The sequence below is a fragment of the Dicentrarchus labrax genome, unplaced genomic scaffold (assembly GCF_905237075.1).
Source record: "Dicentrarchus labrax unplaced genomic scaffold, dlabrax2021, whole genome shotgun sequence".
NCBI classification, from domain to species: domain Eukaryota; kingdom Metazoa; phylum Chordata; class Actinopteri; family Moronidae; genus Dicentrarchus; species Dicentrarchus labrax.
Genome location: NW_026136714.1, coordinates 4,736,295 through 4,750,757, shown reverse-complemented (window position 1 = coordinate 4,750,757; position 14,463 = coordinate 4,736,295). Strand labels below are relative to the sequence as shown.

At 40.0% G+C, this 14,463-nt stretch overlaps 1 protein-coding gene across 5 annotated transcripts; it reads right to left on the bottom strand.

Moving 5' to 3' along the window:
• Positions 1-89: 89 nt before the first annotated feature.
• Positions 90-14,281, bottom strand: morc2 (MORC family CW-type zinc finger 2). Of its 5 annotated transcripts, none has more exons than XM_051422830.1 (28): positions 13,932-14,281; positions 13,486-13,639; positions 11,105-11,158; positions 10,940-10,974; positions 10,782-10,850; positions 10,549-10,639; positions 10,347-10,455; positions 9,883-10,042; positions 9,050-9,161; positions 8,810-8,935; positions 8,647-8,726; positions 8,465-8,547; positions 8,264-8,349; positions 7,026-7,166; positions 6,780-6,934; positions 6,132-6,260; positions 5,932-6,037; positions 5,524-5,656; positions 5,341-5,424; positions 4,643-4,888; positions 4,233-4,499; positions 3,235-3,351; positions 2,831-2,888; positions 2,575-2,713; positions 2,302-2,469; positions 2,085-2,178; positions 1,241-1,429; positions 90-1,131 (listed from the first exon to the last, which is right to left on the bottom strand). In XM_051422830.1, exons 2-28 carry the CDS (start codon positions 13,551-13,553, stop codon positions 1,063-1,065), a joined length of 3,168 nt encoding a protein of 1,055 aa, XP_051278790.1. In that variant the 5' UTR covers positions 13,554-13,639; positions 13,932-14,281; the 3' UTR covers positions 90-1,062. The 5 variants fall into 5 exon arrangements, with proteins under 5 accessions (XP_051278790.1, XP_051278792.1, XP_051278789.1 ...); XM_051422832.1 differs by having other exon boundaries at positions 14,097-14,281; XM_051422829.1 differs by having other exon boundaries at positions 14,109-14,281.
• Between the last annotated feature and the right edge of the window lie 182 nt (positions 14,282-14,463).

Here is a 14,463-nt window from a genome sequence, read left to right as displayed (position 1 = left end):
ACTGAACACTCTACCGAAATGCAATTTCCCGTTAACCAATATTTTGTCATTTAGCATACAAAAATAGCAGACATACATTGATCAAAAGGTGTTGCTTAACCTGTTTTATTGTTCTAAGTAAAGATTTGTCAAAAATACAGAATCCTTTGTTCTGATCAGAACAAAAAGACCGAAAGCATGCACCGTTTAATAAAACATTTCCATGACATGTTAAAAATCTGTTCAAAAGGAAGGACACCGGCACGGAATAATTATGAACACACAACTTTTGCATTTAAATGTTTTTTTTTCTTCTTTCAAAAATAAACACAGAACAGTCATAGCTTAAATTCAGGAGGGATATATGGGAATAATCATACTGATAAAACCCAGTAAGTAGTTTTTTTTTTATTGTGGGTGTGACGCACCACCCAACGGTAAAATATTAACCTGGTTTTCTCTCAGACCAGGATGGAGGAAGGTAATGGGCAACACTGATGTGTTTTTAGTGTACAAAAATAAACGTTAATGTTTAAGTACAGGCTGCAGTGCAGAGAACCGCCCATTCAAGCCCAAGTTTTAATTACTGGGTGTGTCCGATTCTCACCTGATGATGGACCAAAATGAGGAACAAATGTAGACTGCAGTTTGTCACAGCATTAGTTGACTACATAAAGGGAGCATACATTGTATTAAACCTACACAAATTATTTCAAAGATCAATCAGGATAGGATGGCTTAAACGTAGATTAACATATATAAGCAGGTATATAAAAAGGACTAAAGAGAAAACCACAGGCCAGAAGGCTACCCAACAATGTAGAAACACCAGAGAATCTGCCCAACTCAAAGAACTCACTGGTGCAGACTAAACGCTGGAACAACCAAAATCAAAGATCAAACTTATGACAATCGGATTTAACGAGTGGAGGGTTCAACAATGAAAATATCCCAGAATATTCACAGCCAACTCTGCACACAAGCATGAGTCCTTGGAGAGCCGTCAGCAAGTAATGGCTGGAATGAAAACTGCCAGTCTGTTTACGTACAAGTCCTCTTCTCTCCCTTACATTTCTCTCTTCTTTAATCACCCTTGGTAAGGAGGTCCTCTATGTAGGCGTCAAGCTCGTCATCAGTGTTTATGTCAATGTCCTAAAAGTGCAGAAAAGTTGTTTTACTTTATGCGTAATGTTTTGCAAACAAAGCAGGTAAGAGTATATTTGAGATGAACGGTCAGTACAGATGAAGCAGCAAGTCTCACCTCTTGCACTTTTTGCAGGAGTGCTACAATGTTTGTTCGTAGTTTCTGTAGTTTCTCGTCTGCCTCCTTCAGTTTGACCTCAGCGTTGTTGCTTTTCTCTTCTACAGCTTTGGCCCTGGCATCAGCTCTGCTCTGGTACGAGTTACACAATGACTGGAGACCCGATTCATACTGCTGGAAATACTCTTTCTAAATGGAGGAGGGAGGGGAGAAACACTAGTTAATACACCAGTGCTCAAGATTCTGGGCAAGAAAACACAATAGTAAGAACAATTAAACACATTACCAGATCGGTTAAGTAATATTTCAATGTGTAGTATTGCTGGATACATTGCATCCATTTTCTATGCAATGCTATGCTGTCTGTAATTTATAAAAGTAAATTACCTAGCATATTTGGCCAAACTGATGTCATGTGATAATATTAGTCCCATGCGAACTGGCATCTCAGTGATTTGGGATTTTTTATTTTCACAAGGTATTTTAATGTAACAGAGCAGAACTTGACATGGAGCAGCTGCTGCAGCTACACACCGATGCTTTATAAGATCTGGAAAGTTATTTTTAAAGGGAGTGGAGCTGTTTCTGCAGCTGGCTCCAGTGTTTCAGGCTTTTCAAATAAGGAAACTCTCAGGAGGTGCAAACACAGAGTTCACAAACCAACCAACCAACTTTCATGCATGCCGTCCACAGCTGGCTGCGTGTCAGATTCTTTCCTTTGACTTTATTAAATACCTGCAGCATCACACAGCAGCAGAAACTGTAAATGTGTCGATACATGTTCAGTAAATTTTAGTAAAATAAAGACTTTGTCATCTATTTATTCATCTTTTATCAATCTCACCAAAGGAAAGGCCACCAACTCCTCAGCCGTCATACTGTTAACATCGTCCTTTGGAATCCGAAAAGCAGGAGGGAAGAAGTAACGCAGCATTGTCCTGGAAACACAAACAGCACAGTGAACACACCACGGTGCTATCAGACTTAAATAACGAATGATTCTGAAACTATGTGCTCTGGCTGTGTGTGGCAACAACATTCATTCATTGTAATCAGCTCACCTCAACATGGTGACCAGACTATCGGTGACCTCTCGACTGGTTCCTGGTTGAGTAGTGTCTGGCTCCATGGGTGCCGGCCCCTTCTCGGTCTCCTGTTGGGTGTCAGGTGTCTGACTGATTGGAGATGGCGGCCGCATCAACCGGACTTCATCACTACCCTTAAACACCCTTCACGGAGACAGAGAGACATACAAACACACAAATATATGATATCAATTATCTGGCATGACAACCAAATGTGCCCTGAATGCAGAAACAGAGACAGCATCTTACCATCGGTCTTTAGGGGTGGATCGAGGTACATAATCAAACTTCACTTTCCAGCGAACGCTCTGTTTATTTGACTCCACAGCAATGACTTTTCCTGTGTACCACTCCTTGTTGACACGTACTTCAACCAGCAGACCCTTATCTGTAAAAACAAAAATTAAAAAAAATACATAGATAGAAATGTATTTAAATGTTATAGCTTTCTTTTTACTGTTCTATGACCGTTACATGGCACTTTAGAGCGGCCAATCATCTTCACCTTTCTGAGCGTTCTTAGTGTCGTTCTCTGGTTCTTGCTGTGCAGCTTTCTCAGAGACCTGCAAAAACAAAACAATCATGACCACCTCTGCAGTCAGAAAAACGTTCACTGAAAAGATAGTTAAAGTAAGGTTAAAAGAAATTATTTTTGTCCTGTTAATGAAAGAAGTGAGTCCCAGTGTGACCTCAGACATTGGGTGAGAATTGCATGCGTGATTCCAGAGAGCCGTTAGAGAAGAATTCGACTTTGGTTTCAAGAGAGGATTGTTAGACGAGAGAGTGATTATCTGACACAACACCGAGATCAACTAAAAGATTAAGTTGTCAAGATTGTTAGAAGTTGTGAGAGCAGATTCAGCCCAGCTTTATTTGAGGGTAGTAGACAGAGGGACCAAGTAAAGCTACCTTTGCTTTAGCTCCATGCAGTTGCATGGAAATGGATTTAGGGACAGAAGGTGGTGCTGGTGTCTGCCGTGTAGGAGTAGAAACGCCTTTCTTCTCAGGCTGTGAGAGTGTTTTAACCTGCAAAGTCAACAGCAACAGGGTGTTTCTACTTAGCCACCCGTGAATGTCTGCACTTCCTTTTTCTTTTCATGATATGAAAAAAACTGATTTCAGAGTCACCATCTTGCCAGCTGTCCAAAAACAGCAGGAAGCTAGTTAAGCAGTGCTTGCTGCAGTTTATTGATAAAAATGATTTGCCCAAGAGTATCTCATCAGAAAATATCTTTTAATGCCATTAGTGCCCAGATGGCAAGATGCTTTGTCACAGTAGTAGTCTTCTGTAAAGCTGAATATAACTGAATATTAGCAATGACACTGACACTGATACAATGAATCTGATATGGGCCACATTTAAAAAATAATGTGAACAGCCAAACCAAACAAAACCCAGATCTGAGCAATAAATCCGAATTGAATGCCAAGGCTTGCAGTGTGAAAGTAGCCCTTAGTTACAGCCTATATATGGACACATAGAGGAGCATATGCCTTTTATTATTGTACTTTAGTTGCTGTTATTTTATGTTCAGATACTAATAAAAAGCAAGCCAAAATATGAGTAACCTTCCTCATTAAGTTCCTTTCATTCATTTCCTAGAAGTTAATCCTTGTGGGAGACAAGTGGTAACAAAAGAGGAGGCAACAAGCAGCAGAATAAGACAACAGCACACACCATCACAGCACGGTCCTCACAGCCGGTTGCACAATGCACCACACAGCCAGACTGACACACAAAGGCTGATTCATTTACTTGAACAGTTTATGCAGAATTGCTAATGTTGCCATTTTATTCTATATATGTGAACATTTTGAAGTATTGATATATTAGAAGTACAATTAAAGATTTGAGGTGAACATTTCTGACCTGACGCCAAAGAAAAGTCTACGAAGTGTGTGTTTACCTCGTCCAACTTGCCGCGTTTGGGAGGCGTGGCCTTCTCTACCACTTTTCCACGGTTACCAACTGCTGCGGCCATCTTGGATTTCTTTGTCTGTGGTTCTTCCTCTTCACTTCCCTCACTGTTGTCATCCTCCTTCTCCTCCTCTTCTTCTTCTTCTTCTTCTTCCTCCTCCTCCTCCTCCTCCTCCTCCTCACTGTCCTCCTGCTCTATGATTCTCTTGCGTTGTCCAGCAGCTGCTGGTTTGGCTGATGATGCTTTGGCGGGTGTCTATGTAATGTGGACAAATATCACTTTATCACAGTTTTTTGGGTTTAACTTGTGCATGCAGCCATATTAAACACCTTCACCAACAAAACCTTTTATTAGTACTTGTTGTAATAGTGAAATACTCCCTAAAACCTGTAACGTACCCGTGAGCTGCGACTGGATGGGGGCGTTTTGGCAGTAGCTTTGGGTGCAGGCCTTGCTGCAGGTGGAGGAGGCTTTGCTGCAGCTCTGGACCTGGATGGTTCGACTTTGGGTGGTGGAGAGGCAGGTGTTCGTGTGAGGCGCTGAGAAGCTGCACGAGATGGAGGGGTACTCTGGGCATTTTTTAGATGAGCTGGGAGTGGTGGGGAACGGGGGCGTGCTGTGGACCTTTCAGAAGACCTAGTTGCCTGAACCAACAAAATGTGAAAAGGAGACATCAAACAAACATTTCAGTGAGAGAATGAATTAAAAACACTGCCTACAGTGTTAGTGAGCTACTATGTGCTTCATTTGTGGAGAAGTTATTATGAACAAACCAGAAAAAATACAGGCACGAGTTTGTCTAAAATGAACAGCTTACGTAGTAGTGAGAATATGAAAATGATAAACACTATGCACTTCTTGTGACTAGCTTACTTCAAAATAAAAGTTAACTCATGTTAAATCATGCATGTTCATGACTTATTCATTAAAAAAAAGGAGCATAAAAGGGAACTACAGCCTTAACCTCATTATACAACCCTGCATTGTAAATGACAACTACATTCCCTTGTATCCTTGTATATTCAAAGATGATAAGAGTAAAAATAAAAGTAATAAATTGAAGCTACAAAGTAACAAAAGCACAAGAAGTCTGTACCTGAGAGGAGCTCTCTGTTGGTTTCATGCTGACCTCGAGTGGGAGCTTCTTAACATCTGCTGCAGATTTGATGGTGCTGGTTTTCTGATAGGAAATACAATTTATTATATCCTGATGTCCACAGAATAGAGAGACAGAGAGAGAGAGACAGAGACAGAGAGAGAGAGACAGAGAGAGAGATACCTGCAAGGACTCTAGTTTCTCCTGCTGCAGTCTGATTTTCTCTGTGAGCTCTTTCTGTTTGTCTTCAGCTGTTTGCTTGTCTTTCTTCAGAACACCACATGGCAAATTCTGTTTCTGCTCAGGAGCGTCACACCTGAAAGCACAAAACACACACTACAAATAGCATGGTTTGCTGTGCTTTGCTGTTCCATCGCACACAAAAACATTGAGGAGTTTTAGAGAAAGTTTAGAGAAGTGTCCCACTGGATGTTGCACAGTAACAACAACTGTGTATTTATTGAGGAAGTGGATCAGATGATTGATGGCAGAATGTTTTGTTTTCTTTTGTGATGATTTTTTTTAAGCTGTGGCAGCAAATGTTACCCACAGAAACACTGCATATAATACAAAACAACCTTCTGAGTGTACCTGTCCTGGTTGCTATCGGGGTTCATAAGACACACCCAACTGTCTGGGTAGCGTTTGTCCACAGCATCCATCTGGAATGGCAGCGTTCTCCACTTTAAACATTTGTCTGAAGATAAAGAGCAGAATCAGAGTCAGTGTAAGTTTGTGAGATATAGTATGTGTGTGAATTTGTGTTTTGTATGTGTGGATCTGTAACTTGCCACATTGAATTGTAAGTGGTATCTCCATGGCACGACGTCTCTTGTATCTCGGCTCTGATGACGGAGGTGCAGACCAGCTGGCGGACAGATATCCAAACTCATCCCAGAACTTCACTATACCTTTCTGAGCTGCATAACACACACAGACACACAGCCTTCCATAGAGCAACTACGTATCTATTCAAATAAAAATGTAAATTGAAGTGGGTATTTTTTAAGTGAACACTTTTCATTTTCCACATGTTCCTTACTGCTGCTGTGCAGGTGTGTGCACAATGCAGAGTGATTGGGAGGGCAGTGTAATGCAGCAAGGAGGAGGCTATGACAGCAGACACCTAGTATGACCTAGTGCGTTTGAACTAGGCTGCACCTGGACTGGGAGGTCCAAAACAGACATCAAGATGTGATGGTAACAAGCTTAGCTGAAGCAAATGCTACATTTGTATAATGTTGAGACACCTGCACTGTGCCACATCACAAGGAACTGATCACTAACTGTGACGTAAAGATGTGAGTCACAAAACACCAAAAAATCCTTGTTATGTGCAGTCCTACTTGACAGCTCGTTGTAAGGCTGATTTCTGTATTTGAACTGTGCAGGTCAGGTGCCGGCAGCAAATGGAAATCTGACAATTCAGAGAAACTCACCAATGTTACTGTCCTTCCAGTACTGAGCTAAATGTTCCCCCATGGATTTCAGTAAATGTCGATACTCTTTAGCATCTGCAAAGTCCTGTTTGTTGTGAGTAGGCTCTAGAACTAAATATGGGACATCCACTACTCCGACCACTCCTCCACAGGCCCTAAAATACACAAATCACACAACTTTAAAACATTCTTCTTAATCACTCAAACACTGTGACTTTTCAGTATCGATGTGCATATATTACTCACATGCCTCCCTCCAGCTGAGGACCTGTCTTCTCGTACATCTTGATGAGACGAGAGCAGTTGTACACAAACATCCCATCCAGGTCCCTCTGTTCAATGTTCACTCCAAATATAAAATTCAGCTCCTTGGGCTCCTTTAATGCTCTGAGGAACAAGGAAGTGTTGAAGAGTTAAGGGAAACAGAAAAAGCTGAGCAAAAACAAAGTGCTGTGTTTGACGACCTTTTCAAGTGAACAGAATATATAGTTGACTAACTAAATGGAAGTTATCACTACATTGATGACACATACATATGTATGATTCCAGTGAATATACATTACATGTGTACTTGATTACTATGTGACAGATTCGTAGACAGTATAGCTATAAAAATGTAGTGCTTTCGTTTTATCCTGGCATTTTTTAGATGTGACAACTCACTCACTCAGTCACTCACAGGATCACGATTAGCTAGGTGCACTCCAATACTTTGTTTGCAGTCACGTGACTCTGCTGACATTCGAAATTAAGAATGAGGCAGTAAGTGAAAAGCAGAATGGATGAGATGGACAGATTAAAGCTCATACTGTGCTTGTTATTGTTTACTCATTGTGTGTCAACATGTCTGTGAAATCAGGAAATCTTGTTATTAAATTATGGATAAAAACTTATTTTATGGTCACAATGACCTTTGAGTCAAAAGTGTCACCAATTCATTGTCCGACCAACTGTGAAATATGGCCACAATCTCCCTGTCTGTTCCCGAGCTATGGTGTTGAATAATGGCCAAAAGTGTTTTTCACTACATCATTATAATGTAATAGCAAAAGTTGACCTTCTGTGTGAATGTTTGTCATAATTACTGTATCAATTTGACCAAAAACATCTATCAAGGTCCTTTTTTTTTTTTTAGATCACAAGACCTTTGAGTCAAAGTTGTCACCAATTCATTGTCTGATCAATTGTGAAATATTGCCCTCAATTCTTGAATTATAGCCAAAAGTATGTATGAGATCCTAATGACCTTGACCTTTGACCACCAAATTAATTAGTTCATTCTTTAGTCCAAATGGATGTTTGTGCCAAATTTAAAAAAAAAATCCTCATATCGTATCGAATGAAAACCTAAAAACTATTCTAATACTAAAAAGGTAAATTTCTTAAATTGCCAGGCTATAGAGAGAGAGAGAGAGAGAAAAAAAACTTGTGTTTATAAATCTGTAAATAGCAGAAATAGGATTTTACAATCTTTTCTATCATACTTCTGTTTGGCTTCGAGAATCCTTTTCTTCATGTCGGCATCCCGTCGAAGCATCATGGCTGAATCTTGAACCTTTCTCAGGATTGCCTAGAAGAAGAGAAGGTAGAGGGAGTTGAGACATTATAACAGCCTTAGATCAAATTGTGCGGCAGTTTCAGTTAATTTACACGACAAATTAACCAAAATATCCTCTTTGGCATACCCGTGAATCTTTTGACAGGTCCTCTCCTAAACTGGCCTCCAGTGCCACGCGCTTACTGTCTGCCTCTCTGGCTTTCTCTTCCGCTGAAATAAAGAACACAATTGTTAACTAATGTGAGTGAGAGAGTCACAACACGAAAGCAAAATGTAAATGAAATCCCTTCATTTCCAACACAGACTCACCAATCTTAGCAAGGTGGTCTGCTTTCTTCACTTCTTGCTCAGCTCGAGTTTTGAAACGAGTTGATGAGTATTTATAAACCCTATTAACAAAAGGAATCATAATTAAAGTCTTGTCACTGGGATACAGTATTACAGAGAAAGTGTAAGTGTGTTGTCATATTACCTCGGTTTATATAGACAGCAGGACAGTCTCTTGGTTCTGACTTTATGTCCCTGGATAAAAATCCTCATGCGTGGGTCGATGTACAAAACAGCAGCGTAGGCCCTGAATGACCTTCTCTCTGGCTTCCTGTGACAGGAACAACATTTCTGCTCAATGGTATGAAGATAAAAGTTCAAATTATGATTCCTTTCACTGTGGTTTAGTGATCCCATCGGCTAAAAGGACTTGAATCCCACTCACACTCCTTCAACAGCCATCCCAGCCATCAGTATGTCCTGGTGATCTGTCTCTGCATCCAGCTCTGGTTCTCTGTTGTCCATCAGCTTCAGATTATAGATGATCACAAGAGTACCTTTTAATACAACACAAAAGTAAACAATAACAATCAGTTTCAACCATGTAACTCCCAAACACTAAAGCTTTATAGAGATTGTTTTTAGAAAAAATATATGTTGGACATTTGGCTATGAACTATGAACTAACTAAATAATTAGTAATAAAATAAATCTCTTTCAGCATTCCCACTCTTTTTAAGAAATTATTTCCAGGATATTTTCTTGACAATACTGGGGTTTTGGGCAAATTGACTCTGACTTCATTGGGCTACAGGCATCAGTAACAATTCAAATCAAGTAGAATTTATCTTATTTTTAAGTGTTCAATGCACGTACAATTAACATCACTATGCATGTATTTATCAACCAAAGCAACAAGAGATTTGTTAATTAATAGGATGTATGCATGGACATATGAGAAGAGACAAATAGAATCAATGCCAAAAAGATCTCTGCAAGTAAGTTCCACTTTACATCTGCTAAACCAGAGTGCCATACAGTTTATTCTACCAACAGTAGAGTTCCACACCAAATACGCACCTAGGTTTACATAGGCGATCCGAGTGAGGGCTTAAATACAACATTTTCCAGGACAACATATTATTTCCAGTATATTTGGTTATTTAAAATCAATTTCCTGGTGTTTCTGTGACTCAAAAACTAGTCTCTAAATTTCCAGGTTTCCCAGGACGCGGAGGAACCCTGTCTTCACATGGAGACACACATCCATATGCTTACCACTGCTGCTTTCTATTTTGTTGAACTGCTCCATCAACTGGTGTTCATTTTTAAAAGGTGAGTATTTGAAGATCAGCTCTGTCTCTATGGCGTACTTCTCTGGGTCAGAGGTCAGTGGCTCCTTGGTCTTCAGATCCCAGGAGGGGAGAGGCACTATCACCTGAAGAGAGAGGATCCTAATGTAAACAAGTCAAAGAAAACCTAGGCATCCATAAACAGCTGTAAGTAATGATAAGTAATGGCAGAGTACACTTGACTGAGTAACTGCATAAGGAAGAAATCTAGTTTTACAACACCTTCTTGGCTGTGTGGTAACAAGAAAATACATGGACACATAACATAGAACAATAGCACACACGTTTCTTTTCTATTATAATGAAGTCTCACAAATATAATAAGGAAGAAAACTTGCTGCTTATACAAAGTGTATGAAAAAACAACGAGATCCAACAGTTGACCCTGACCTCATCCAGTCCCTCTTCTTCGTGGAAAGTCCTTGACAGGAAAAGGCAAGTCAGCGTGTTGCCCTTTTTTGTGAACAAGATGAAGTCTTTCCCAATACGCATAGATCCGCTGTGAAAACAAAGACAGTGATATGTGAAATTATTCAAACACTAGCGTAAATGTACAATGTCATAAATCACAAGAACTGGGTGAAGATCTTACGATTTCAGTCCATTTCCATACTGGCCGATCTGAGTGGACTCAGGGGACCGTTTGTTTGACTTTCCAAACTGAATTACATGGGTTGCCTCATCTAATGAAAGATAGATACTAATCAGCATCACGTTTCACACACAAAATAAATAACACAACCTCACAATGGACCCACAGAAAGCCCCTTTAATCATGAAATAAAAACTGTCTTGAAGTGATTTCTCTGGTAATAAAGTACTTACTAGAGTCCATTCCAATACCATCATCCAGAAAACAGAGCATAAAGCCGCCCCGCAGCTCTGGCCTTTTTTCTGTAACGCAGAAAGATGAAAGACCCGTGTTAGAAGAAATGAATCAATGTGTATGCTTCAGTGTTATTGAGAGCTATTCAGAGGTGTACCTGTGTAGATGTCTATTCGTGTGGCATTGGCATCTCTGTGGAAGAAATAAACCCAATGTGAGACTTTCCACTTACTACAAATAAAGACATTAGACTAAAACAATATGTTTCCTAGGCTGCATAAATTGTCAACAATTACAGGTTTTGCTTAAACATTATGGTTACCTCGAATTGTCCACAAGCTCGGCCAAGGCTCCAAATAAGAACTCGTGGGTTGTCCTGAAAACAGATCAAACATTTGATTAATTTCAATAAACTTGATTAATAAAAAGGGATTTAACTAGAGTTAACTGGGCAAGGTGGTCAGAGGAAGAGGGTGTATAAGAGATACTTGTTGTCAGGAGCTGATCTCCATATTAATATTCTGTGTGGAGTTATTCAGTCATACAACATGTATTTCTGCCAATTGGTGTGTTTGGGTCCTTATTCATATAATACCTAGAGCCTCTCCTCTATTACCACTTACTGACAACATCTTGTGACAAAACAACAACAAAAACTGGTTATACTTGTATTAAAAACTCTTCTCCTGGAGCATTAAACTACTTTCAAGCTCACCAGTCAATTTTATTTATAAATGTAAGGTAAGGCAAATGCTTAATAGAAGCACTAATTGTTTTAGTCCTGCTCCTGTGGTTAAACCCTCCTGGACCTGTGTATAATCCCTTAGCAGTGGATTTGGAAATGAGCCCAGGCTCATTCCATATCATCTGTCTCTCTAAAATGTGTTTACTGGTGCACCACCGCTTCATATTCAAACATAGACCGCCTTGTTCAGTCAGGCTACATCACAAGAAAATGTTTAGGCCTACTTGTAGCAATATGACGGATAAGGAATAGGATAAGGGCTTCATCCTCACTTCTGCAGCGCATCTGCAACTGCTTGTTAAATACATAACAGTGTTGTGAACAACACCACACCAGGGTTGACTTGTGTAACGTGTGACCATGTTCTTTTTTTAGAGTTATTCAATAAATTCAGAGTCAGACAAGTTTCAAATTGGCACAAATAAATCAGTGACACACATGCCTGTTAATCAAAAGCCATAATGCAAAATTTTGTTCACAATGGCTTGCAGAATTACTACACAAACAGTTTTTGATCAAGCAACCATTTAATTTATTTAAGCATTCAACTCGCTGGAATTTCTCAAACTAACAGTGATCTGGTGTCAAACTGTCAAACTTTTCTCATGTCTAAAACGTCTGTGGGATCACTTGAGGCTGAGGTGTGTAAGAGTGTTACTTTTTTTTATTTTCAGAATGGCGGATACAAGCTATAGTGGGTATGTGTTTTTCAGTTTGGCTTCATGCTAGCGCGGCTGCCTCAGTGTTACTATAAATAAATGTGGTTTAGTGCAGAGCTGCAGTTTCATTGACAGTCGCTGTAAAAAGAACCTTGATGAGGAATTGGTTTTTTTGTCATCTATGAAATCGAACATTAAATAGCAGAACTAGAAAATTACAAAGTTAGCTCAGACGACATGAGCTCTGAATGGGACAACGGTCAAGATGCCGTCCAAGTAGTGGTCCCAAGAGAAGACTGATGAGGGAGCCTCACACAGTTACCTCCACTGCTTTGACCTTATTGCTATAAACGTATGCTGTGTACTCTTAAGTAGTGTTCCCAGCCAGATTTCCACCTTAGGAACCCAGGACATCTCACAAGTAACACTGGTGGATGATCAGAAAGTCTATAGTTGGTTTGACCAGAAACAGACCAGCTTCAGCGGAGGAACTCCAACAAAAACATCCATCCACGCTCGACCGCAAAACATTGGAGCGCTTGTAATGTCCACAAGCAGGTGATCATGATTTGTGATTACTGAATAATTTAGCAGGTGTAAGTGTATGAGAAATTAGAGTAGGTTATGTGTAAGACTCTACAATATAAGTATGGAATATAGCAGGCAACGCTGTAATACTAATTAACGAATTTCATTTAAAATGTGTTTTTTATTGTTAATATGTTCTGAAAAGGTTACAAGGAGACTCTAAGATTTGAATATGGCTTAATCTGTGTTATACAACCATGCATTTAAGGGTTAAATCTGCAGGAGCAATTGTTATAAGTAAAAAAAACTACATATTTTCCATTCCACAAATAAAAGACACTGTGTGTGATAAGTGTTAGCGAACAGATGTTACAAGTATTGCATAACATAACATTAAATGGTCCGTGCAGACTTTAGACACTATTTTTGATGGAGGGCAAATTATTAAATGTAAACTGACACATAAATAAAATGAGAGCATATTCTTGTGTTCTTTAAGTATAAGATCTAATCAGGTTTAACAGGATCAAACCTGATCATCTAGCCAAATAAGCTTTTAGGTTGGGTTATTTATAGTGTTATGGTGTATCTGTACAAACATTAATGATGGGTATTTGATCTTTCCAGCCATCTGTGGACCTTGCAAAGACTACTTACACAGATGAGCTGGTCTACTATGTCTAGTTTGCAGCATTTAATGTAAGTTTTTCTTATAATCATGTGTAGTATCAAGTTCATAAACACTTGAATTACCAGAAAACCGGTACTTACGAATTTGTGTGCAGGTATTCAAAGGTAAGCTGAGCCCTGCTCAGGTTGCTGTAGTTGGAGTAGGCCATGACCAGACACAAATATTTCCTGTTCCTTCCTGGTCTGCTGTTTGTCTTCGTCCAGACGAACCGAGATCTAATAAAGAGCTTTCATTCTACAAGAGGAGGAGGAGGAGGAAACCATCACAGGTCTTGTATATTAACCTACGAAGTGCCTTAACACATAGTCCACATTAACTGACCAGGGACCTGAGCTGACAACAACTGATGTGCACACTTTACAACAAGTCAGAAGGGACAAGTTAACACCCACGACTCATTGAAAAGCCTCCACCTCCCCATATGAAGGGTACCACGTGGGAGGCCTGTTTAGGGACAACATTTTAATTGTTAAAAGTGCAAAGTGCGCCTCTAGGCGAGCTATTAGCAGTGAATACATTAACATACCAACACGTATGCGACTGTTACTAACGTTCAATGCTGCGTTAGCAATGTGCAGCTAGCGGACATTAGCTTCTCTCCCACAGAGTGTTTACGATGTTAGCGTTAACGGCAGCTAGCTGGAGTTAGCATCACACTGTGGAAACATGTAACGTCAGTCATATCAAGTACATTTTCACCGACTTTTGCAGACCGTTTTCATGTGACGACGACCTTGTTGTGTCTTAACGCTATTGTAATAATCCCTCCGAGCAGGTGCAATTACTTTGTAACGTTTTTTTTGTTTGGTGCCCTGACATGAAACAATCCGCCAGGCCGCGAAAGGATCCAACCGCTCCGACGTTGGTTACTTGGGGTTGCCTCTCCTCTGCGGAGAGCCCGCCTCTATTTCTCAGCGCTCAGCCAATAGGAGAGCAGCATGTAAAGATTCTCACCGGTGATTGGAGGAGACGTTCCGACGTAAACGAGGTGTACCTTGCCACACAGGTTGTTCAGTTTGTCTCAGTGCCCCCAGATTTAGTGGCTCCCAGTGACATTG

Bases quoted from the DNA above. Each gene is read 5' to 3' on its own strand.
- morc2 (XM_051422830.1), bottom strand. From the start codon at position 13,553: ATGGCCTACTCCAACTACAGCAACCTGAGCAGGGCTCAGCTTACCTTT. The intron at 9,162-9,882 runs GTAAGCATATGG...TTGTATTAAAAG, and splicing joins CAAAATAGAAAGCAGCAGTG to GTACTCTTGTGATCATCTAT. The intron at 6,935-7,025 runs GTGAGTAATATA...TGTGTATTTTAG, and splicing joins CCTCAGCTGGAGGGAGGCAT to GGCCTGTGGAGGAGTGGTCG.